Source organism: Tachypleus tridentatus, chromosome 6 (assembly GCF_004210375.1).
Source record: "Tachypleus tridentatus isolate NWPU-2018 chromosome 6, ASM421037v1, whole genome shotgun sequence".
NCBI classification, from domain to species: Eukaryota; Metazoa; Arthropoda; class Merostomata; order Xiphosura; family Limulidae; genus Tachypleus; species Tachypleus tridentatus.
The window spans coordinates 45,153,248-45,180,583 of record NC_134830.1 but is presented as its reverse complement, the minus strand read 5'-3'; the positions used below and the strand labels follow the sequence as shown (position 1 = coordinate 45,180,583).

The window sequence follows — 27,336 nt, the reverse complement described above, 5'->3', positions numbered from 1 at the left end:
AATTAACAAATTTGCAAACAAGATAAAATATGCCCCTCATGTGAAAAAAAAATCTTTAAACACAAAAATCCTGGTTATCTGACTGAAGTCAGCCTTTTGGTTTTCAGGTTAGTTTTTTTTTTCTTTTTTAAATTATATCTAAATTTGAACATTTCTTAACTTTACATACTCAAGGAAGAAAATTCAAATTTGTTATGGACAATATTCTTTCAGTAGAAATGTGCACTTTCTATTCAATACAATTCCTACCATCACAGCAATACAGAGTGTAAAGATATTCAACCTCCACATAAAGATGTGCATGTGTAAAACATTCCTTTTCCAATTATAATAATACCAAGGTAGACTTTACCAAATAATGAACAGAAGCTGTTAATTGTTAATCCTACTGCTCTATACATCACGTGATGTTTTACATTTTCCCATCACTGTTTGAAGTCACAGCTGATATGTGGTTGTAACAGTGATCCACAGATGTCCCCCCCCCCAATGCCTATACATAGCATTAAGCATTTATACAGTGCCAGTTCATGAGTTAAAAGGAATGTGATACCATACCTCCCATCTCATCTTATAATCAGTAAGGGACATCCCAGGCCTTATTCTGCAAATCATGAAGTCTACATGGCAGTCATAATAAGATATTTTGATATTTATTTTTCACTTTTCCACAGTGTACCACACTATGTCTGTGTGGTGGTGAGTTTCCACCCCATCTGGCAGTAATAGAGTAAATAATGATACTGTTAATGCTTTGATGAATAGTTCATTCCTTATTTATCCAAGACATTATATATTCCATAATAATTCAATACAGCATATAAAAATAAGACTTGTACTTTTCTATATAGATCCCAACATTAAGTTAATACCACACATTGCTCAAACGCATGTATCCCAAAATCAATTAATGTTCTTTATGATAAGTCAAAGAGGAGTTCCAGTGATTTAAAAGAAACAAAATTTATGATGATGATACTGTCAATCCTTTCAGTTAGTTCTAAAATTAGATAAAAATTACTAACAGGAAGCAAGTTCCAAGCTACATGTATCAGTGACATTATTTAATCTCAACCATAGAAATAAAATGAGCTGGCTTAGACTGTAGCAATCCTCTCAACTTCAATAAGAAAATAATGACTACATTTTTTGTGCAAAATATAGTAAGGAGGAAACTCAGATGTAACAGCAAAATCTGATGATATATAAATGTTGTTAATGAAACTTCTGTCTGAATGGTTCACCCACATTTCCTTTAAATATAACTTAATTTTTTTCTTGGTATCTTTCTAATATTGTTTCACTAGTATATAATATATTTTTACTTTTGTGTAAAATCTCTTCAGTAAAAGAACCACAAAAAACATCACAGAGTTAGTACTTTTATTTCACATATGCAGGCTTAAAATATTTCAAACAGGTGACAATGTTTATCTGCTGGAAGCCAAAATCATGGCAACACCTGGAAAGAAAAAAAAAGGAAAAACTTATTGTAAAAAAAAATAAAACCAATAACGCACTAAATGAACATAAAATTGTCAAAAAGAAACTGAAGTTTTAAAAAGTTCTCTCAGTTCAACTTTAGATGAGTGAATATCTTATTGTGGTTTGTAAAAGGTATAAAAGATAAAACATTTGTCAATACTATTTTATAACAATGGTAAGCAATGCAAATGATTTACCTATACTTTACAACTAATTTTAATTTACCCATTTATTTCTATATTAGTACGCACTAATGATATCATGAAATAGTAACATAAAAAAAAACATTATCTTATGACTATTTACAATTTCCTTAGTCCAACTTCATTTACAAGTAAATAAATGAAATAGCCTGAACATACTATCAAAATCAATTTTTTCTGTTATCTTTTTGGTTTTGATATTTTCTTCTTGGTTTGTTATAAATACATGTCCATCTTCAACATCAGTCCACCCATACTTGTTCATCCATTGTTTCAGCTGGTTTTCTAATGAGAATAAAACAACAAAACAAGCACTGAACCACAGTGTAAGCTTGATTCTGTCAACTATGAAGAAAGATTATTTTTCTTGAAAAAATACAAACACTAGAATATAATTTAATTATTTCAATTCAGACAATATTAATAACACCAGATAAAACTTCCATTCACAATAATTATTCTGAATCCACAAGTTAAATAAACAAGTTTATGCTTGCACAATACGGGTAAATAACATCTTTTTATATAACAGATTTATATTATGAAGTAAACAAAAAGTAAGAAAACCTATTAGATAAACAGTATACACATAGTAACAGTTTTACTAGCTGCTTCTCTGACATCTGCTTACAATTAATTTCCACCAATGAAATATAATAATTTTAATTTTTAAACAAAAATTTACATACATCGTCTTTCCTAAACATACAGGGTTGACTAAAGTCTATTTTCCATTTTCTCACATCACTATGAAATATAATGGTTCATAACACAACTTAATAAAATAGCTTACAACTTTGTACACATGCACCAAAACAATGGCATTATTACGGTAAATAACTATACTTACTATACATTTCAGTGTAACTTTATATTATGTGGAAAACTGAATAATGTAATAAGTAATCATGATTTAATAATAAGATAAACAATAGTCTATCAATCACATACCAAATAATAAAGTACACCAGAATGTAAATTTTAGTTTTTTTTTCAAACAAAATTACGTCTAGTGAACCAATTTCTTTGGTGTATTAACATTCCAGTTATTTCTTAGTTTGCATTTCAATTTAGGCAATATCAACATGTTTAACTGCAACATTCAGCCAGAAACTAATCCACATACAGCACCTTTATTATTGTTTTTTCACACCCACTCACCTCCATGATGCTATGGTGACAATGTAGCATGCTTTCACTGCTCACTTTAGTACCAGACTTTACTGTTTTTGAGAACCATCAGACTGCCCCATAAAAAGACTCTATGTACAGAACACTGAAACATATGTACAGTCTTTTTTTTAGGACAAGTTTTATTTTGTAATAATTTTTACATTGTATTCCTTTAAACTGATGGAACATATTTTTCTGGGAATGTTTTTAGAATAATTTCTTTATGGCCACCTTATTCATGAGGCTAACACTGGCATATTTCTGGCTGTGGAGATATCTCAAATCATGCATGTACTGTGAAAAGCCTCTCATAATTCAGGACCTCAATGATGTGTTTGTCTGGTAAGTAGTACTAGCATATGAGGTGAAAAGTATTTTGTTGCTGTAGTACACGTAATGAAAGGTTGCTGTGATTGGTTAGACATTAGGTCCTAATGGCACCATGTGACAACTATTGCACTTGCATCATTATGGTATCCTCAATATCTCTGTGGAATTCTATCTTCCTATGCCATAATGTTTGTGAGGTACAATGCACTGAATTAAGAAACATTTTTTCAAATAATCACCTAATAGACTGTATTCCAACCACCATATTTGTTGTATGCCAGACAGTGTGACAACCTCTTGATACTGGGTGATGCAAGTTGTTGCCAATAGTTGTGGTTGACATAGTGTACTTGAAATACAATCATTAACTTTTTTCCTGAGAAAATAACTTAAAACCACAAATACAGGATAACTCATATCATTGTCTTGTGACAAATAATTGTCTTGATCAAATTTTACCAACAAGAGTTGTTTGCACCATAACAAATGCTGGCTGATAAAGATATTCTTTTTCTTCAGAATTAAACATAGTTGTGTCTAAAAACTTACCAGTCAGCCCACCCAGCAATTCTGCTAGAACAGTCTTCTCAATATGTTGAAATGTTATGTTCACTACATGACAGATGACTGAAAAATAATTAAAATATTATAAAAACACAATAATTTTAAGTTTTTTAACTTCTAATTATTGAATTTTTAATACACAGTTTATTGATGGTGAAGTTTGCATATTGGTTCATATGGAGAAATAATAAAGACCTTAATGAAAACAAAAGTATTAAATTATCAATTCTTCTATGTACAATTATACAGGAAACCCAAACAGTAATTAGAAGTATAAATTGTGAATTAGTAGTTATTAGGGACCCTGTAACCAACAGATTCTAAACCCACAAGCATTTAGGTGCATAATTAGTGTTATAACATGTTTGATCATTGTGCTGGCTCTTTTATTACTTGGTAAAAATAATGCTAAGTCCAGTCCATATAATGATAAATTAATTTATTTCTTCAATAAGATCCCATGCAGCCATGTCCATCCACAGAGCTAATTTTCTATGTAAACTTTTCAACACAGTAAATGTAGGCTTAACTCCTAAAATTTCCACTCAAAGTTAACTAGCCTATAAAATGCCAGCCTGTGTCACATTACACTTGACTTCTTAAAAGAGGAGGAGTCATAAAAGACAAAATGCATTTATCCAGATAGTACTATTCAAATACTCCCTGTCCACTATAAGTGACTGGGGTACAAGAGGGTTGTGAAACCCTATAAGAGTAGTGAGTGTTTGAAAAATAAGCCTAAAGTAAAAGTGTAGTGTAGGATCACCTAGCCCAGAGACAAGTGCATAAAATTTCTCTTAAAAGTAAAAATAGTGATTCAAGTTTAAACTTGTATCATTTCTGAATTATGCTATTTTTTGTTATATCACCAATGTTTTTTAAATAAAAAAACACACCTCTTTAATCAATGAAGACTCTAAATTAAAAAATCAACAGATATTTTTTTCTCTTCTGTTGTCTATACATTTCATTTTATATTTTCAGTACATAGACAAAAATATTAGGTAAAAGCCACTGTTGGAATGTAGCGTTACAAAAATGCACTGACTTTTCCACTTAGTTTTTAATCTAGTTTATTTTTATCAATAGTTATTCTATGAATACACCACAAATTCATTATATGAATGATCTTAATTTTGATTTGTACATAAATCAGTGTTTAACTGCCTCAAGTGCATGTTTCTCTTTTATTAGTCATGCTTGATTTTGCAGAATTTACTTCAATCAGCTATGAAATGTGAGGTTAGGGTATACTATGGGATGGGAGTGGTAGTACTTGCCCCATCATTTTTGATGAGCTACATACTAATCAACTGTAATATAACACAAACTTATCAAGTACCTGAATGGCCAAAAAGACACAGTAACACTCACTTTTTACACCATATAACTCTTCTAACACTGAACTAACTGACTGGTGTGGAATTCATATTTTTATCTTATTACTGTATCTCTACATTACACAAAATGTTTTATTTCTTAACTTCATGAGCTTTACAAATTTTCATGCCATGTACCTTCTAGCAAACATTTTAAACAAAAAATAGAAACATAGCTCAGAAGAATAATTTTGAAAGTGTTAAAAAAAAAGATGTTGAATGATGTTATTATATATAATTTCTATGACGATATTTTCAATTATTTCAAAAATGAAACAAACATCCATGGTTAAGACAACAAAACCTTGCATATGGATATTAAGCAGAGTAATAAATATATTCTTTACTTTCCTACACATGTTATATAAACACTGGAAAGCATAATTTACATCTTACACTTACCAATTTGTCAAATATATATATACATATATAAGATAAATTTACACTGTGTTGACTTCAATGCAAGTTATATAAACAAGATCATATATATGAGTATATATTTTTTTCTCTTATACTGTCAATTGCTCTTCTCACACAAATTAATCTTACAAAATAAAGGCATAACTGAATAAAATAACTCACACTTTCGGATAGAATCTTCAAAGCCAGTGATTCCATTGATAATTTCTGGATTTTTAATAATTTCATTCTGTAGAAAAGAGCATTTTTTTCAAATAAAAAATTATAAAACATACACGGTAAAAAAAAACCAACCAAGTTAGCATTTGAAATAGACTTCAAATTATATTTTAGATGATGCAAGTAAAATGTTGTTAATAAACAGACTCTAACGTGCACCTACACAACCAATAATAAACTGTGTTCAAAAATAATTTATTTTGAACAAACACAGACATACATACACAAAATAAATGATTTATTTCAAACCTATATTATATAAACTAAGGGTATAATTAATTATATGTGAGAAACATGAAGCCTCCATTATAATAAACTATATCTATATGAAACAAACAAAGTATCCTTAAGAATTCAGTATGTTGATAATTCTGTTAAAATTATTGGAATTTACTACCACTAAATACAAAAAAAAAAGGCATAAAGATAATTTTCTCCAAGTTCCATTATAATAGAACTTGAAACATGTTAAACTACAATTTAGAAAGAGAAAGAAAAACTTTCCCAAAATGTAATTGGATCCAACACAGGATGATTTTAAATCTATACTAACAATTTGCATGATTTAAACTGTATGACACCACAGAATGTAATAACAGTGGGCAATCAGCACAATGCCAATGAACTTTAAGAAGTTAAATTTGTTATCAATAAGTTCCCACTATAAATGCAATTTACAAATTTTTATTGGTCAAAATCACCATTTAAAGCTCTGAAATATTATTATTTTTACTACAATAAATACTTACCCAAAATTTTTTAAACTGACACATTTCAAGCAAATCATGAAGAAACATAATCTGCTGAATTGGAATTTTCTCAAGCTGAGATTAGTCATGGATAATGATAAAGACCAAACATAATATAATGTAAAACCTTAACTCTTCATTCAAAATTTAACATTATCCTGTATCATTGTAAGGTTTCAAACATGTAATTGTTATCACATGTAATAGCAACTTAATATCTGGAGTGTTACACATATACAAATTGTTTTAATTCATTACTGCATGTGTGTGTGTTCTCTTATAGCAAAGCCACTTCAGGCTATCTGCTGAGCCCACCGAGAGGAATCGAACCCCTGATTTTAGTGTTGTAAATCCATAGACTTACCGCTATACTAGCAGGGGAGGGACATTCATTACTAAATAACTCCATAAAACACAAAACATTGTAGACAGTGTTAAATGATGTATGTGATGCTTAATATTCAAGTATCACTGCAATGGAGTTATGAAGTTAGTTTAAAAAAAACAACAATTTAAGCATTCAAAATTGTTTGTTTGCTTTGAATTTTGTGAAAAGCTACCTGAGAGATATCTGCACTAGCTATGCATAATTTAGCAGTGTGAGACTAGAGGGAAGGCAACTTGTCACCACCACCCACCACCAACTCTTGGACTACTCTTTCACCAATGAATAATAGCATTATAATGCTACCATGGCTGAAAGGTCAAACATGTTTGAGGACTGAAGCCTGCAACCATCAGATTGTGAGTAGAGCACCATAACCACCTGGCTATGCCAGGCAATCTTTCAAATTACTTATTTTATTGAAACACACATGAATTGTAAAATATTAATATTGCTCTTTGTTTAAAAAAAACTGTTGAGCACAAAAGAAACAAAATCAATCCAATAAACAAGTTGCAACAAAATTGTAAAAAATGTTATATGATGTCAAAACTGATGAAGCATGGTCTTTTTAAAAAAAACAACTATGACAAAAAAACACAATACAATTGCCAATAATGTCTTTCACATAACAAGTGAATGACTAAATATAAGTTACAACTATAAAAGTGTGTAACAGCATTTTAAAAACATTGTATGTTGAAGACAACTGTCGACGAGGTCTTTCATCAATGCAAGAGATCATTCCACATTTTTGGTAAATTACTACATAGTTTAATCAATTATTTGAGAATTAAGTAATATGACTTATGATGTCAAAGCTGGTATAGACAATTCATTTTACATTGCCAATTGTGATTACATACAAAAAATAAGACTGAAATGAAAATTTTAAATCACATCAGCTTAATATTTTACAGACAAAAAAGATAGCTGTTTAAACAATTAACAAGAAAATTATAAAAGCAAAAAAGAGTGGCAAGATAAAAGACCCTTTTCTTTTAGTTCTTGTTCCACAAACTTTAAATAGGTAAATTACTGTCATGAATATGCATCATACCATGCACATGATAAAGGTATATTATTTATTGAAAAGAAACCAAATGCAGGGCTGTAGACAGTTCTTGGTGGAACACAACCATCTGTTCCTCTCTTTCATTTTTTCGTTTTCCTTCAGAGTTTGAAATGTCCTAATCTTTCAAACTTACTCTACTCACATCAACAGTAGTCTCCATTACTCCTGATGGCAATATCATGAAGGTTTAAATAGTATAATTAATAGTATTTTTCTTTTGTTAAAGTAGTAAGTGTTTTGTTTTCAAAAACACACTTCTTAGGCATTTTCAGCTCTGAAAAGCAGTAATTATGTCAAAAGATAATGCAAAATTGAAATACTAGAGATAAGAGAAACTAAACATATTTTAATCCCATTGTTAATAAAAGATGCAAACTGTTGTGGGGAAGGAGAGTGAATCTTCAGAGGGAATTAAACTTTTTTCATTAACTTTCTTCATATGATCACTAACAACACAGACACATTTTTTTTTATGTAGGACTGCAGCTCTGAATAGAAAGTGAAACATAACTTTTGAAAAATTTCAAAGATTACTTTGGCCCAAATGCTTTCGAAGGATAAATTTCTTTCAAAGAAAAGAAAAAAAAATAGCCATAATAACACAATTTCTATTATCCTACTTTAGACATACAATAGCTGGCTATATTAAATTATGCAATAAAGGATACATGAAGAGAATCAATCAGACATTTACACAGCACAAAATCTGTATGAGGCAGGTTGGTAAGAGCTTTTAGCAAAATCTGTACAGCCACAGATGTCTGAAAATATGATGGGTTAAACTGGTACCTAGAAGAATCAACATTTAAATTAATTAGATAAAGATAAATAATTACATTATGTTTTACTCAGTTTTGTCGATGTGTCATTTATATAAACACTACGAACAGAACCAAAAATCATATTTACAAGAGTAACTGGAATCTCTGGTAATCTACCATTAAATGTTGATAACCAAGATTTTTCATAAACTTGCAAAAGTATAAAAAATAAAACTATTACCAAATGTTCTGTTTTCAAAGAAACTTGTTAATTCAAATGGAAATAAAATTAACACAGAAAACAAATTTTTTATGTTATAATACTTATTTGAGACCACAACAAATTATAGTAAATATAACCAATTACGTTTGTTGTAAGGCAATAATATTAGGCTTAGTGGATTTTTGAACACTATAATCTTTATTCACTTCATTAGTTTCTCCACAGTACTTTGACCAGAATGTGTTTGTGTTTTTCTTATAGCAAAGCCACATCAGGCTATCTGCTAAACCCACCAAGGGGAATCGAACCTCTGATTTTAGCATAATTTGTAAATCTGTAGACTTACCACTGTAATACCGGGGGGCATTTGACCAGAATGAAAACTGGCAAACCATAATTATAATTACATTACATATTACTAGCATTCACACTGTAACAATAACTGTTACAGCCTGTGGATTACTTTAACACTGTTTCAGCCACTACTATATTTGCTGTAACCCAGCTCACCTGATAAATTCTGGTATTCAGTGCAACTCATTATTGGCATTGGATACAATGGAGAAAATGTGACTGAAATAATATTTCATATTTTCCTTCCTTAAAAAGCTCAAAGGAATCAAATAAAAATGTAATAATTAAAAATTAAATAATCTTACAATAAATACAATCATAAGTTGCCAGCAAAAAGAATTCACACAATTACAACAGTAAATATAACTTAAATTTTGTCTTTACCATAAGCACATTTGGACATATATCCATAGAAACAAAAAAATGTGTGCTAACACTAAAATTTAAATGACATTTGTTTACTTTCTAGTAACAAAAATAAATAAAAGACTACTTACAGTTTTAATACAGCTAGGTTGGCTTCTAGATCATAAGCATTCTCTCTAGCTTGTATCTCTACATAGCGTTCTAGAGTTGCTAGATTTTCAGGGTTATATCTGATGAAGATTTGAACTTTACATTGTAGTTTTCATTTTAGTTCATTAAACACTTAGCTGTATACTTTGCAATGTAAATAATAATAGCTTACACACCTGGTATAATAAATAAAGACAAAATTTCATTCAAAATTACTAGAAATTTCACTTTGCAGTTCATCATTTATTTAACATTCACAAAATCATGTTGGGCAGCTATTGATGAGCATTATTATTCAACAGCTGGTTTTAATGAAAAAGAAATTATTTTTTATGAACTTGCTGATTTGACAATGAGCTTCATTGCATGGATGACAACAACTTTTTTGGATGGGCACATAATTCATTTTTGTGTGAACAAGGATATCTTGTTATTCCATTAACAATGTTATTCTCACCAGCATTGAAATAAGATTCAAAGCTGATAGAGAGATAGAAAAAGTTTGTTGGATCACTGATCTAAACACTGTTCAACTTTGTGAAATCAATTTAGATCCTGGAATCAGTGATCTTCAAACATTAGTTTCATCTGTGTCAGAAAAATAATTTTTATTCTGTTTATTTCTTTCATGTAGTGTGAACCCTAACTTTCCTAAAACTTACTATAAAAGACTGTTTTTCATACCTGTTTGTATCAATTGATTAGTATAACATCTCTTTTTCAACCAGTCTCCAGATGTCACCTATATTTTGCTTAAATTCTTTAGTTTTATATAAATATATATATTTAGCCATTTCTAGAGCAAAATATCCCAAACACCTTTTTACATAATGCTCTTGTCACTGACTACACTGTACCAGAAATGACACACTTACAATGGTACACAGAAAAATATACAAAACATTTCCAGGAAAACCAGAGGATATCACTCGACCCCTATGTATTATTCATTTGATTACACCATATTTCCCAGTTTGGCCCTAAATAAGGAAGGTTCACCTGTTGATGGCATTCGGGGTTATAGTGTTTTTATCATTTTGTATCTACATGTTTTTGAACATCATGAAGTATATAACTGTCCAATATTTTGTATACTTATTTCCAATAAAGTATTTTGCTAGAACTGCTTCTATATTTTCACTTTCATTTAAAAAAAAACATACATACATACACATTTCTGCAGGCTCCCAGAAAGTGTTACATACACACTTCTGCAGGCGACCAGAAAGTGTTCTATTTCGAGAATAAATAAAAGCAAAATTAAGAGTAACATATTTCTAGACACAGTTTTTCAACTACAAACTTTTAGCTGATAGCTCCACTGTCTCTTGACCAATCTGAGCTCTAATTACAATTTTTGACTTAGAAGATCAAACCCTTTTCATCAATATTCTGGACCATATCCAAAGTAGATAGGTAGGTATTTCATGTTTATTGGCACAAAGCTACTAGGCTATCTGTGCCAAACAAGATGTAGTAGACTATAATGGTATATGGAAATGAAGGTTAAAATATGTAAAATTAAGACCTGCCAGGAAGACTGAAGCATTAAGTTCAAACTTGCTGTCAGTCACCTGAAGTTGACCTTTTCAGTCTTGGGTTCAGGTCAAAATAAAATTAAAATGTGTCAAAGAAATCATGCTAAAACAGTATATAGTCCAACAGAAACCTTAAATTAAGTTAAAAAGACCAATGGCTCTCAAAAATGTAAAAACATGAGTGAGGCAGCCAGTATCACCTATGACACTGGCTGATGTTAAGGCAAACCTATCTTGAAAACATGTTTAAAATGGCATCATTGTTCTTGATTGTAATGACAGTATGATAATAAAATATGTACGATTGTGACCCGAGTGCCACACAGACCACACATTGGTGCAACAGTACCAGATAAAAGGAAGTGGTCAGTTAAAAAAACTGTGACCAATGCATAGTTTAGCTAAAACAACTTCCTCCCTTTGATCTTTACAGAAACAAGATGGCCAAAGAGCTAAAGAAGGCTTGATTTGAAAAAAATTATTATTTCATTGCTCACTCCAGGTCGACTGCCAACTGGTGTATAGTCAGGTTTTGATAACTGGACCATAGCCCATGTATGAAACAGGGACGGTGGTGATAGAGCCAGAGCAGATGGACTTTGCCACTCTGTCAGCTAGCTCATTCCCACAAATAACAACATGACCTGGTATCCAAAAAACACTGGACAGAAATAGATGATAGAGAGAGATGGGCCAGTTTGATTTGGATATGGACAAGAATAGAGCGATAGCTAACATGGAATGATGTCAGGGCTGATAGACAGCTGAGTGAATCAGTATAGATCGTACAATTCATATATTGCTTTATTGCATTGTTTCAATATGATTCAGGATAAGAGAAATAGCATACAATTTGGCAGTGAACACAGAAACTGTAAATGGGATTCTGTGTGCTTCAACCAAACTGTAACAAACCATGGCAAAGCCTACAGAGTCACCTGATTTTGAACCATCCACATATATGGGAATGGATGGATCATTTGAAAGGTTTTCAGCAAATAAAGTGATATTTCCAATCAGGAGCACCAGCCTTCCTCAGATGACTCAAAGATAGATTACAGTTGGGGATAGTAATTAGCCATGGTGGAAGAGGCCGAACTGTGGATACTGCTATGCTATTCAAAGATAGATCCAATTTTTCTGATTGTGCCTGCATATGATGGCTAAAAGGAACAATGACAGATTTTCTAATATAGAAAAGTGTGGCCCACCAAGGATGGAAAACACAACCCCAAGTAAGATGCTGTGGTAATGAGTGATGTTTGGAAGCATACATAAAAGACAGTTGCAAATGGAGAATATACAGAGGGGGTTCATGGGACTCCACATACATACTTTGGACTGGAGAAGTACAAAAGGCCCCAGTGCAAAGCCAAAGCCCCTAATGGTGTATAGGATCCATCATTTTCAATACTGAGGTTCTGGTAGAACCATAAACCATAGACCCATAGTCAAGTTTGGATCAGATAAGGACATGATAAATTTTAAGCATGGAGCATCAATCCGCTCCCCAAGGGGTGGAAGAGAGGACACAGAGGATGTTCAGTGCTCTTATACATTTGACATGAAGTTGCTTGATATGGGAAATAAAGTTTAATTTACAGTCAAAGACAAAACCTAAGAAATTTGCCTCAGGGATGATAGGAAGTACAATATCATCAATATGAAGTTCTGGATCTGGATGAATACCCTGTTGGTGGCAGAAATGTACACAAAGAGTTTTAGGGAGAGAAAGTTGAAAAACATTTGTTGTGGTCCACTTAAGTATATGATTGACCGCAGTTTGTAATTGCTGCTCAATAAACTTCATGCTTGATGCCTGACATGAGATGTGAAAGTCATCAACGAAAAGACCATTTACAACTGTAGGGGGTAGCTGTTCACTGATGGCATTAATCTTTATAATGAAAAGTGTGACATTCAGAATCCAGCTCTGAGGGTCTCTAAGTTTCTATGGGAAAAAACAGGAAAGTGTTGAGCCCACATGAACCTAGAATCGGCAGTTCATTAAAAAATGCTTAATAAGAAGTGGCAAATTGCCATGCAATCAGTATGAGTGAAGGTTTCGCAAGATGCCGTATCTCCATGCTGTATTATAAGATGTTGTCACTTCAAAAAGGCTTCTCTAACTGATGTTTCAAAACAAATTACATGGTTTATTGTGGAGCATTGTCTTCGGAGGACCATATCCAAGATCTCATAGTTTAATTTACTCTAATCCTGCCTGAAAGAATTTCAATTTCAGAGTAGGCTAGTATATATCCTACTATATAACTGAATTGGGTATATGTAGACCCTACACTTGGAATTGCTGGCACACAAAAATATAGCAAATAAAAGGAAAGAGTGTCTCAAAGATTAAGTTACTCTAATTCTGCCTAAAAACAATTTCAAGTACTGCAGCTATTGAGGATTCCCTCTTGTTATTTCTGGTTTTTGAAGTTCATATGTCATCCTGTATTGTGTGTATTCTTCTCGTCATTCATAACATTCACATTTTACTGATGTTATATCAGTACAAATTACAATACTAAGTGTTCTTTTTGTGATGTAATTTTAATGCCAAGTGACTGACAGATAACACACTACTGTAGAGCAGTGGTTTAAAAAGGTGACACCTCCAGGTAACATATAGCCCTCATTTGGAGAAATTATAAATTTATTAACATCCTTTATTTTCTTTTAAAATAAGTTATATTTCTGTTAGCATAAATGCAAATGATCTAATTTAACTATTTTTGAATTTCTTATTATAATGATTATTAATGTATTTCTTAACTATATTTATAACTCTCCCATATTCAATTATACAAGTACTGAATTTATACAAATCAAAATAATTATAAAAAAGATCTTTTATCCAAGCTAAATAATTTACAAAATACATTCCAGTTTTTATTCAAGAATGGAGATCTTACATTTTCTTCTTAACAGTTAATTTTGGATTGCATCAATGGTTCCAAGATAGAATAATGTTTTGTTATTATGTATAATATTAACAGATTCTTCTGAGACTGACAAAACATTCTTCTAGAAGATATTTAGAATATTATTTCTGATACTTTTTATGTTCATACTACCATAATACATAAGAATTTGTATTTGTAGAAAATAAAGATAAAATAGTATTATATGCTTTCAGTAACCTATGTATCCCTGTAATTTTCATTACTTTAGTGTCACATTCATATTTTATCACACTTAAATCTGTTTTCACATCTTTTAAAAAATTTTACAGACATATGTAGTTTATTATCCTACATGAAGTTAAAGCATATTATTCATATTATTCATAAGTATTGAGGGTGGATTTGGTTAAATCCAACTGAAAAAAAATCAATTTCAAAATTCAAATTATTGGTAAATTAATAACCTTTATACATTAATATTGAAAGTTACACTATGACAAAAATAGCTGATTATGATCTGTGCATTAATTTTTTGAATCAATTGAAAAATAATAAATACTACAAGGCAGAATCATTATATAATAATAAAACTTGTTGAAATCATTTTCTGAACAAAAAGTTGACCAACTTCTTAGTTATTTCATCAAACAGCAAATCAGAAAACTAAACCATCACCTGTTTCACTGATGCTGTATTAATTGGAACTTGCTATCATGTCCCACCACAGGCACTGCAAGATGCTGTTCTAAAGTTTCAATACATTTGTATTCTTACAAACATATTAAAATAACTATTTGAACTAATAAACAACTACTTTTGAAACATAGTGAGAGCCAGGAAAACTCAATACAAAAAAAAAAAGGCATAGAAAAGTTTAGCACAGGGAATGAGTACAAAAGTAGTTATAAGCATAAGCTTAGTTGTTACTATTGTAATGCTAGAAGTATAAGAAATAGAACAGATGACTTTATAGCAATAATAGAAATGGAGGATTCTGATACAATAGGAATAATGGAAAAATGGTTAAACATACATGACTGTGATAAGAGAAATCTCTTAGAAATATCGAGTTACAGGCTGTTTAAAATGGATTGAGTATTAAGTGAGGAGAATCGGCAGCTTTATGTGTAAATGTGAGTTAAAGTTGAGAATATCAAAGATAACAGTAAAAAGCTCGAACTCATTTGGGTTTCTATTAGCATATGTTAATGGAAAGGGCTTCTAGTAGGAATCTGTTACAGACCACCAGATGATACTGATGAAATAAGTTGGAAACTTTACAATGCAATTAATATTTTGCCCATTAATGTGGTCATAATTATGGTGATTTTAATTTCAGGCATATAAACTGGGAAATGCTAGATCCAAATGGTACAGAAGAAAGGTTTTTGAAAACTGTTCAAGATGGTTTTCTTCACCAATTAGTCAAGGAACCTACTAGAAACAATGCTTTTTTAGATTCACTATTAACTTCAAATATGGTAATTATTAATAGAGTGGGAACTGGAAAACACATGGGTGCAACTGATAAATGCTCTACTACATTTGATGTTTTTCTGCATACAGAGATAGGAATAATGACATTTTTGTTAAAAATTTCACAAAGGCAATTGAATGATTTTGTGTTTTACTGCACAAAGCAGCTAGGCTATCTGCGCCAAACGTCCAGTAAAAAGGTAAAAATAAATTAAATGTAGTAAAATACATAAAAGGAAATGAAGGTAAAACAAAACATCATTGAAAAACAGAAAAAGCATAAAACCAATGTTGACACCTAGTCTACAATGTTAAGAGAGAAAGCAGAGAAAGAGAAGTTGTAAAAGACTTTCTCTAGCAAATGGTAATGATCATAACCCACCAGGAACACTAACAGGTAAGTACAAGAAGTTGGTCTTCCAGACCTGGTTCCAGGTTATGTGTCATTATGGCCAGTACCAAAAGGTGAAGTAATAAAAGTTTAAAAGACATGCAGCAAAACTGTAATAACAACTCCCAGGACGACTAATGGGTAGTTCAAACGGATAGTTCAAACAGCAGCGTCAGTCACCTGAAGTTGGCCTTTCAGTCCTGGTGTCGAGTTATTTAATGTTCTGGCCATTTCCCAATGTCAAAATGAACTAGAGAGATTGAGACTCTCATAAGGGAACTACAATTAAAAAGGTGTAATGAATAAATATCAAACACTTAAATGAGGTTAAAAGATCAATGGCCATTAAAAAACTAAAAACTTTATCAAGGTGGACAGTGTCACCATCACCAATAACACTGTCCAATGTTACAGACAAACCCTGGGACAGAACATGTTTAAAATAGTGCCGTTGTTGAGAGTTGTAACGATGGCAAGAAAGTAAAATGTGGCTTACAGTGATTTGAGTGTTACACAAACTACACACTGGTGCATCAGTTCCAGATAAAAGAAAACGATGAGTTAAAAAACTGTGACCAATGTGTAGTCTAGTTAGAACAACTTCATCCTTCCGAACCTTACGGAAGCTAGACGGCCAATGCCCAATATAGGATTTCATTTGAAAAAGCTTGTTGTCACGTTGCTCACTCCAAGTGGACTGCCAGCCGAGCCTTGAATACAGGACCATAGTCCATGTACAGAATAGACACAGTGGTGATTGTGCCAGAGCAGATAGATTTAGCTGCCGTATCTGCAAGCTCATTCCCGCGAAAACCAACGTGGCCTGGTATCCAGAAAAACTGAATAGAAGTAGATGTTAATGAGAAATGGGCCAGTCGGTTTTGAATATCAGTAAGAACAGGGTGTGAGCCAACGTGAAGTGATTCCAAGGCCAGCAGAGAACTAAGGTAGTCAGTATAAATATTGCAGTCAGAGAAATGCTCAGCTTCAATATGATCCAGGGCAAAAGATATGGCATATAGTTCAGCAGTAAACACAGAAGCTGTAGAGGGGATTCTGCACGCAACCACCGAACCACAACAAACCATGGCACAGCCCACTGAATTACCTGATTTAGAACCATCCGTATAAATTGGAATGGAATGATTGTTTGAAAGATGTCAGTAAATAAAAGACAGTACTTCCAATTGGGAGTATCTGCCTTTTTCAGATGACTTAAAGAAAGGTCACATTTGGGAGCTGTAATAAGCCATGGTGGGATGGGCTGACCAGTGGATTCTGCAATGTTATCCAAGGACAGACCCAATTCATCCAATTGCGCCTGGATGCAAAGGCCAAAAGGAGCAATGGCAGATTGTCTGTTTTGAAAAAGGCCCACTGAAAAGGGAAAACACATCCCCAAGTGGGATGCTTTGGTAATGAACAAAATATCGAAGAATGCATTAAAGACAGTTGCAAATGGCAAAGGTGCATGAGATTCCATGTATAAGCTCTGAACTGGGGAGGTGCGGAAAGCCCCAGTGCAGAGTTGAAGTCCTTGATGATGAATGGGGTCCAGCATCTTTAAGGCCGAAGGTCTAGCAGAGCCATAGACCACTGATCCATAGTCGAGTTTTGAACAAATAGAGCACGATATATCTTTAACATAGAATATCAATCCACTTCCCAACTGGCGGTAGAGAGGACACGGAGGATGTTCAATGCTCTTGTGCATTTGCCCCATAGCTGCTTTAAGTGTGGTATAAAGGTTAGCTTACGATCAAAGATAAGCCCCAAGAACTTAGTCTCAGGGAACACTTGCAGCAAAACGTCACCGATACGGAGTTAAGGATCAGGGTGAATACCCCATTGGCGACAAAAGTGCATGCAAACGGTTTTAAAGAGAGAAAAATTAAAGCCGTTCACCATAGTCCACTTCAGTACACGATTGAGGTTAGTTTGTAGTTGCCGCTCAATATATTTATGTTCGACGACTGACACGAGATGTGAAAGTCGTCAACATAGAGCCCGTTTGCAACAGTGAGAAGGAGTTGTTCATTGATGGCATTTATCTTTATACTGAAATGTGTGACACTCAAAACACAGCCCTGAGGGACCCCAAGTTCCTGTACAAAAGAACGGGAAGGTGTTGAACCCACACGAACTTGGAATCTCCTGTCCATTAAAAATTTTTTAATAAACATGGGTAAATGGCCACATAACCCATATATATGGAGGTCTCGCAAAATGCCATACCTCCATGTTGTGTCATAAGCCTTCTCAATGTCAAAGAATATTGAAACAAGATGTTGCCATTTGAGAAAGGCTTCTCTGATTGATGTTTCAAGTCGAATTAGGTGGTCCGTGGTGGAATGTTGTTGTCGGAACCCACACTGGGTGGGTGAGAGGAGGTTGTTTGATTCGAGGAACCAAACAAGACAAGCATTGACCATCCTCTCTAAGGTCTTACAGAGACAGCTTGGTAAAGCAATTGGATGGTAGTTTGAAGGAATCTTAGGATCTTTCCCAGGGGGACAGAATTGTAGTGCCCATTGACCTTTTGAATCCTGTCCCATATGACTTTGGAACTGGTGGTAGAAGATATGCTAGTTGTGAACTTAATCCAAGATTCCTTCTGACTTTGACGTCTTACCCACCTAGCATGTGCATGGGCCCGTTGGAAAGCGATGCGGTTCAAAAGTGTGGGATATCTACGGAAAGTATCCCAGGCCTGTTTTTGAGCCTTACGTGTCAAGCAGAAGTCCACCACGGATGAGGATATCATGGAAAATGTGTCGAGGTTTTAGGAATACACTGAGCAGCAGCTTGTATAATACAGTCAGCTACCGCTGCCACACAGTCATCTATTGATGTCTGATTCACGATGGCAGGATCAAGTTCTGTGAGAGCAGTGAAAGTGGACCAGTCTGCCTGATCCAGTTTCCACCAGGGCACGTGGGTAGAGTGGCATCGACCACGGCCAGTCTCTCTCAAAAGTATAGGAAAATGATCACTGCCTGGTGGATTATTGTCAACCCTCCATGAAAAATGGGAAAATAATGAAGGGGAGCGAACCGAGAGATCAATAGCAGTAAAGGACTGACTAGGTGCGTGAAAATAAGTGGAAGAACCAGTTTTGAAAAGAGAAAGATTGTGATCAGAGAGCATATGCTCTACAGAGCAACCCTCCTATCAATAACAGCACTTCCCCAGAGGAGATGATGTCCTTTAAAGTCCCCCAGGATTAGAAAGGGAGAAGGAACTGTTCAACAGGAGCATCAAGGTCTGATTGATCATATGTCTCTCCAGGGGACAGGTAGAGAGAACAAACAATGATGGTATGACCCAAGGAAACACAGATGGCTACGGCCTCCAAGGGTGTGTTGAGTGACAAAGACAGGGTGGGCACATGCTGATCAACCAATAGTGCCACCCCTCCATGTACTCGTCCATAACACAGCCTGTCATTTCTGTACAGAGAAAACTGCCGAATGGTGACTGTATCAGCAGGTTTGAGAAATGTTTCTTGAAAGGAAAGACAAACAGGATGGTAGGAAGCAATCAGTGTTTTAATATCATCCAGATTAGAATGTAAACCTCGACAGTTCCATTGTATCAAGGTGGCCATTTTTAAAGACAGGTAGATGAAGTGGCTGGAGAACCCTTCTGTTTACAACAACGTCTTTTTTCCTTACTGTCCTTATTCAGAGGAGGTCTATCGACCTCCATGGATCCTGCCCTGGGTCGATTGGGCAGGTCTTTGTTGTTGGAAGGAGATTCTAGTGACTGAGGATGCGAACGAATGATTGTTTTGCATCGTGGGGTGGGAGAAAAAGATGTAGCAGAAGAAATTACTGTACTTGAAACCAAAGGATGTGGATCTTGAAATTTGTTGGAATGTATGGGAGGAACAGAGATGGGTGTAGAAATCGATTCATCAACCTTTTTAACCATGGAGGTCAAAAGACTTTTCATTTGTTTTGAAAATAATTCTCTTGGAGGCACAGAGAGATCTGTGTGCACTCCCACTGTAGTTGTAGAATGAAGTGCAGCAGGATACGTCCGAGATGGAGTGGCGAACAGCAATTCCCGAGCCTCAGGATAACTAGTGTTATGAATCGTTTTCAAACACTGCACCTCTTTTTCCTCCAACTATTTTGGGCAAAAACGATAGTAGGAAGGGTGGGAACCATTGCAGTTGACACAATGTGAGTCCGTGTGACACTCATAAGCATCATGGTCCTTGCCACCATAATGAGCATATGTCAGGGAACCACGACAGGACGTCTTTGAGTGGCCGAACCTTTGACATTGGAAACATCGAAGAGGGTTTGGTATGTACGGCTGAACCCTGCAAATTAGATAACCTGCCTTGATGGTGGCAGATGCACGTGGTGATGTAAATGTCAAAACGAGGATATTTGTTGGCAGTGTAACTCTGACTTTGCGTGTGGAGATGCGCCTCACTGCAGAAACTCCTTGAGTGGAGAGACCAGCGAGAATCTCTGACTCAGGGACGTTCTTCAAATCCCTCTCAACAATAACTCCTCGTTATGAATTCAAGGTAGCATGAGATGTAACCTCAATAGGTACATCCCCAATTGCCTTTGAATTCAAGAGTTGGGATGTGGATGTTTCAACCAATATGTCTCCAGATCGAAGCTTCTTTACTGACTTTGGAGAGCCGGCAAGTCCCTCTAGTCCCTTCTGAATAAAAAAAGGGGGACATTTGCCCTAAAGGTTTTTCTGAAAGAGAATGTAATATAAGAAAATGGGGTACAGGTGTTATTACAGATGTTGGAGATTGCTGCTCAGAGTTTTCAAGATGTGGTCGTTTACCTATTGACTGTTTTTTCACTATTTTATTTAAATTTTTTGTTGGAGGATCCATAGGAAAAAAGGAAAATTTTGATACCCACTGACCCCACCCACCATGGAGCCCTATGAGGGGACACACTACAATGTTATGCAAGGACATTGCAGCAACGCCAGGGTTTTGTGAGCACTATACCCAAACACCAGCATCAGACACAATGTCCACAACACCCATTGAAAACTTCCAACACTGGTACTTGGTTGACTCTAGCTCAAGTGGACAATCTGATTGACCCAAGGGGCCACCCAAAGGCCGCCCATCTACAGGAATTCAAGGCCAAAGTGGTGTGTTAGGGTTGGACCCCTCAACCACCAGGATCCTCTCCTCCCCTTCATGGAAATGAAACCAAACATAATTACTGCATTAATTCTGATCTAGTTAACAAAAAATTGGAATACTTAAAAACCATAAGGCTCCTAGGACAGATATTTCTCCAATGGTTTAGAATGAGGCTAAAGGTTGAATATGTGAGCCACTTACCACTGTTCTTTGTCAGTCCTTAAACAGGTATCAAAGGATTGGAAGTTAGATAATGTAACTCCTCTTTTCAAGGAAGGTGATGAACATTGTCCCAATAATTATAGACCCATAAATCTTACATCACTGTGGGCAAAGTTTTGGAAAGTCTGTTAAAAGATGCTTTGCAAAGCCATTTAACAAAGTTTAGAATTTTACTGGATAGACAGCATGGTTTCACTAAGGGAAAATATTACCTCGCAAATCTTTTGAAATTCTTTGAAAAGGTTATTGCTTATGTAGATGATGGTAATTGTATAGATTTAGTGTATCTGGATTTTCAAAAAGCATTTGAGAAGGTGCCACATAAAAAGGCATGAAAAAAATTTGTTTCTGTAGGTGTAGGGAAAAATTAACTAACTGGATGGAAGAGTGGCTGGATGGAGGAAAGCAGAGAGTTGTTACAAATGGGATTCAGTCAAACTGGATTAATGTCACAAGTGAAGTACCTCAGGGCTCAGTCTTAAGACCTTTGCTCTTTTTGATTTACATCAATGAGACCAATGGAGAAATAGTCAATAAATTACTTAAGGTTGCAGATGATATCAAATTTGTGGGTTTTCTAGCTGTGAAGAGGATGCTGTTGCTTTACAAAAGGATTTAGATCATTTAGTCAGTTGGATTTTAATTATAATAAATACAAAATGATGCAAGTGAGTTACCATAATTTGAACTTAAGTATAATTTGGGTAGGAATAACCTCAACAGTGTTATGAAGGAAAGGGATCTTGGTGTAACACCTGATCAGTCTCTAAAGCCATCCAAGCAGTATGATGTTATTAGTGGTAGGGCAAATAGGATTTTAGGAACCTTGTATCTAGAGGAATATTGAATATAAATCTAAAGAGGTTATAATTTCATTGTATAGGTCACTGGTTTGGCCAGGTGTGAAATATGGTTTTCAGTCTTGGGCTCATTACCTTAAGAAAGATATTGAATTGTTGTAAAGGGTTCAGAGAAAGGTTACTAGACTGGTGCCTGGGATGGAGTGGTTATCATATGAGGATAGGTTGAAATCTCTTAAATTTTCTCTTGAGAAGAGAAGAGGAATCTGCTTGAGGAGTTTAAGATTGTAAATGTAATTTATAGTGTTGATACATCATCTTTTTTATATTTAACAGTGCGAATATTATGACTTGGGGACACAAATATAAATTTTGGCAAGGTAGGAATCACCTTCAGCTAAGACAATTTTATTTTTCTAACACTATGGTTGGCTTTTAGTAGGGTTGCGTTTAGATGTTGTAAAGGCAGTACATTTAAATGAGTGTAAGAAAATGCTTGATAAGCATAGAAATGATAAATGCTGGCTTTAACATTTTTTAATTTAGCTTACAGTATGAAACAGCCAAGATGGACCAACAAGTCCCATGCTGTCCAAAAATATTACATTATTATCACATAAATGAGTCAATTTTTATTATAAAAAACAAGTTTTATTCAAGTTTTTTTTAAATAGTTATAAATCATTAGTTTTTAACAGTGCATTTCTGCCAACAATTATGCAATAAACTGATGTAAGTATTCAATGCTATGTTTTGTCATTTTGGTGCAGTAATAGCTGTATCTGGCCTCATTTTCCTCACACAATAACCCCAAATTTTTTAGTATAGATTTCCCACTGAACTTTTCTGCTGGAATCACATGTATAACCATACTGAGCACCTTGTTTTCAATGTTTAAACTGTCCAAGTGAAACTTGCATACACTTTCAAAGTTCAAAATTTGATTATGCTGGCTATCAGTCTCCATATTTATGTTACATATCAAAAGCTGGCAACATGCATTTGAAAATTAACAAACTTGAAGCTTTTATCTATTACTTTCCCTATTCCATTTCTTAATATGCTAAAACAATGTTGACCAAAATATGTGCATGTTAGAACATGAAAGACCAACCAATAACAAGAATATTAAAAAAAAAAAATTATGCAAACATAAAATGTTAACACTGCAACTTAGGGATGACAGGCAGTTTTCAATGTAAAAACTGACTTACACTCAGAAACCATATAATATTCTTACTCTTAATCACAAAAAGACACAATGAATTTAAACTACAAAGCTGGAGAAACATGAGCACCTTTTGTTGTGAACTGTCATAATACTACATTATTACCACTGTCACTATACTACATTATTCAGCTGCTTCATTATGAACTGCTACAGGAATAAGATTTTCTACAGAACTTTATTGCTTGCCAAAGAAGCAATTTTGTTGTATTTCTTTTTCAACATCAAAATACTTTACTGGTTTGTTTTAAGCTTCACACAAAATATCTTCATAATGAGATCATTCGTGACAACGTGAAAAGCAAAATAAATTTACTGCTGTAAAACATCACAAGACAGTTCAAAATAAGTTAATTTCAAATTTTTCTAGAGTAATTTAAAGCTGCGACTCACATACTTTACTACGCATGCTTTTAGTAATACAGGTAAACATCGATATAAAACGCATTGATAATGTATAATGATTAACTGAAATCTTAGGCCCCAAATATTTTGGGGTTTCTACAGATGCCGCTAATACTACCACTGCTTAATGTAATCAGCCGGTTAATGTGATCAAAATCAAAACCAAATCCACTTCAATCTTTTGTATGGTTTTCACAGCGATATTGTGATCAAACCCGCCTGCATGTAATAATTCCTGGCGCTGTCAACTGCAGTAAAGTACATAATCTGCCAGTCATAGGATAGCTCTCAGTGCGTAGGCAAGAAGTATCAAAACTTTATTTTCATTAAAACCACAAGTCATCCTTGATTTCGATGGAGTATAAGCAAATCGTATAAAGTGCAATCAGATACAACGAGGTCGAATTTTTTGGACCCCAACTAGCGCCTTATATCGATGTTTGACTGTACTAATAATTAATAAATGTGATAATGTATTACTGATTAACTGAAATACTATATTTTGATTCTAATATGTCTATATTTTTGACTGATAGGAGTCTCACAGAGATATTCACTTAAAATACCTACCTATCTATACCCTTCAACATTGAAGCCACGGTTGCCCTCATAGCTTCAGCCATACTTTATGATTTCAAGACTAAAAGAAATAAAATATTTTCAATGTAATTAATTAGAATTTACTAAAAGAAAACATTTAGAGATAAAGAAACTAGCAGTGGCTGTATACAACTATTGAAGAAAAAAAGGGTTCTCTTATTTGGTTAGTGATTAACCTATAAGTTTAGAGAGAGACCACTATTTTTTGGGGGGCTCAGCTGCAAAGTTTGAAAATATTGAGTAAGAATGTACAAATTGTCTGTAGGCTCAAGAATATATAGTTCATACAGATATAAATATAAATACCAAATCTTTTAATAATAAAATACAAAAACTGTTCCCATATTTCTAGTGCTTACCCATATATATATATATATATATATCACAAACACAGGTGATATATATAGTTTTACCATAGAAAGTTTTCCTGTTTGTTTGTTCAGAACTTCATACCAATATTTTCATTGGCTAACACGACTCTGGATGATGGGTATCTTCATATATAAAGATGCAATATTTGCACACTAACACCTCTTAACCAACTGGTCCAATCTCAACCAAAATTTGTACATAAACACTGTGTACTGTGAAGAATGTCTTAAAGTGTCAAAATAGAACTTAAACTTATTTCTATTTTGTAAAGCCTGTTGGTCAATTACTCCCAGCCTATTGAGTCAATCTCAACCAATCTTGGTAAGTTAATGTTTTAGACAATGTTGAATATTCTAATGCAGTGGTTCCCAACCAGGGGTGCAAGATAACATTTGTTTTGGCCATCTTCACCTTTATTCTTAAATAAATAATTGCTGTGAGGAGTGCAAGAACATATTAAAATTTTTTAGGGATGCAGGGCATAAAAAAGGTTGGGAACCACTGTTCTAAAAGAATTCATGACTGTTTCTCAAACAACCATGCTTTTCTCATGGTCAGTGAGATGTAGGATGTTCCAGGGTAAAATCAATTCAATATCTGTATTTGTTGACAGAAAGAAACAAAACTGCAAATGTTTATATGCTCAAGTTATTACTTTGAAATCTGTGATTGCTGATAGTAGTAATACTAGTACTACTAGTCCCCATTCTTGAAATGGAATAAAATTCTCCTGTTAAAATTAAGGGGATAATTAGTGATCCCTAATAAAGCTCTTCCCTTCTTCAACGTTAACAAAAAATTAACCCTAACCATCATAATTTAATTCTATTGATTAAAAGCTAAAATACTTATCAACTGACAGGGAATGTTTTGAACTTAATGATCTGCTGAAAAAGCAATTTCATTGCATTTCTTGTAACTTACTGTGGCTAGATTAGCGCCATCGTAAATCTTTAAAATTAACATTCAATACTATCGTTCTTTTCCGACTGATATAATAAATAAAAAGTCAGTAATTTTCATTATTCCTTGATGAGTGTCAAACAAAACAGATGATTGTACTTACAAATTGTTAATAAAAGTTAAATTTAACGTTCAGATCATCAGCTTAACACGTTTCCAATGTATTGGGGACTATTGATACAACGCCCTCTCATTAAAGTTTTTTCAGAAAAACTCTTTATTAAAAAAATAGACGGACTTGGGTTATCTATGTTTTGCTCACCACGGGTATCGAAACCCGATTTTTACCATCGTAAGCACGCAGAAATCTGGAATGATAGAAAATTTCTGAAAAATATAAGGAAATTTAATTGTTGAATTTCAAATAATGTTGTTTCTGAATTTCTATGTTTGTAGTATTCGTGTTATATTTTCTTTTTGCAGTGATTTCAATCATGTTTAGAATTATTAGAAAATTTTGTTTTTATCTAAGTGATATAAAAGTTATGCTGTTATCTTATCATTTTGGTTGACAAGCGTTTTGACCAAAGAGGAAGAAAGTTGTGAATTTGAGCACCCGTATCTATTCGTTTATTATTTTTATTTTGTACAGTTTATTAGTTGTTTGCAGGTAAGCATAAAGCTACACAATGGTCTGTTTGTGCTCAGCCCACCACGAGTATCGAACCCGTTTTTTAAGCGTTGTACGTTCGCAAACATACTGCTGTGCCAATACGGGGCTGTATAGTTTATAAGGCTAGTAATTGATTGGGATTGATCATCAATTATAACGCCCCATGGCTAAAAGGGAGAGGATGTTTTTGTGACGGGGATTCGAATCCGCGACCCTCGGATTACGAGTCGAGTGTCTTAACCACCTGGCCATGCCGAGCCTTAAAACAAAGAAACATATCAACGAAACAAACCTTAACTTTGCTTCCGTTTTAGTATTTACCCTTTGATTTATAGAGTACTTTAATTTTTTTCAGTTTAAAGTTGTAAAGTAAATTGCTTATTTTCATTTCACCTTAATCCTTTTAATTTCAGCTTGGTTTTTAAGAGTTTACAGTTTTATGTTCATTCTGATTTATCTGTTCGAGACTTTGTGAGTTCAGTAAAGTTGCCATTTTTTTGCCAGCAGATACAAGACATTGTCACGTGGGCGTTGTCTGAAGCAACTCCTCGAAATTATGAGAATGTTAGTTAATTACTATTTAGCCTTTTTTGTTTAATTTTATGGTTTGGCCTAGAAAGACCCTGAGATAAAGAAGAGAGGATTGCGATAACAGACGACGACTGTTATATTTCATCCTTCCAAAGCTAGTAAATAATATATTTAATTAGGTATATGTTCTCGTTGTTATTGTTTTTTAATGCAAAGCTATATAATGGTCTCTCTGCACTCTGTTCACAGTGGAAAATCGAACCCTGGATCTCACCATTATAAATTCGTAAACCTACCGCTTTTATTTTATTTTTGCGC

The 27,336-nt window shown here is 33.8% G+C and overlaps 1 protein-coding gene across 3 annotated transcripts; it reads right to left on the bottom strand.

Moving 5' to 3' along the window:
* Positions 1 to 1,366: 1,366 nt before the first annotated feature.
* eIF3k (eukaryotic translation initiation factor 3 subunit k) lies at positions 1,367 to 26,111 on the bottom strand. 3 transcript variants are annotated; one of them, XM_076504371.1, is made up of 9 exons: positions 25,978 to 26,111; positions 24,510 to 24,579; positions 9,818 to 9,916; positions 8,651 to 8,771; positions 6,523 to 6,597; positions 5,717 to 5,783; positions 3,741 to 3,818; positions 1,848 to 1,973; positions 1,367 to 1,462 (listed from the first exon to the last, which is right to left on the bottom strand). In XM_076504371.1, the coding sequence occupies exons 2-9, from the start codon at positions 24,560 to 24,562 to the stop codon at positions 1,431 to 1,433; spliced, it is 651 nt and encodes a 216-aa protein (XP_076360486.1). In that variant the 5' UTR covers positions 24,563 to 24,579; positions 25,978 to 26,111; the 3' UTR covers positions 1,367 to 1,430. The 3 variants fall into 3 exon arrangements, with proteins under 3 accessions (XP_076360486.1, XP_076360484.1, XP_076360485.1); XM_076504369.1 differs by lacking the exon at positions 1,367 to 1,462 and having other exon boundaries at positions 1,810 to 1,973; XM_076504370.1 differs by lacking the exons at positions 1,367 to 1,462; positions 25,978 to 26,111 and adding an exon at positions 25,836 to 25,900 and having other exon boundaries at positions 1,810 to 1,973.
* Positions 26,112 to 27,336: the final 1,225 nt, after the last annotated feature.

Bases quoted from the DNA above. Each gene is read 5' to 3' on its own strand.
- eIF3k (XM_076504369.1), bottom strand. From the start codon at position 24,562: ATGGCTGAAGCTATGAGGGCAACCGTGGCTTCAATGTTGAAGGGTATA. The intron at 8,772-9,817 runs GTAAGTAGTCTT...TGATTCTTCTAG, and splicing joins AACCTAGCTGTATTAAAACT to GTACCAGTTTAACCCATCAT. The intron at 6,598-8,650 runs GTATCCTTTATT...GACTAATCTCAG, and splicing joins GTCTGATTGATTCTCTTCAT to CTTGAGAAAATTCCAATTCA.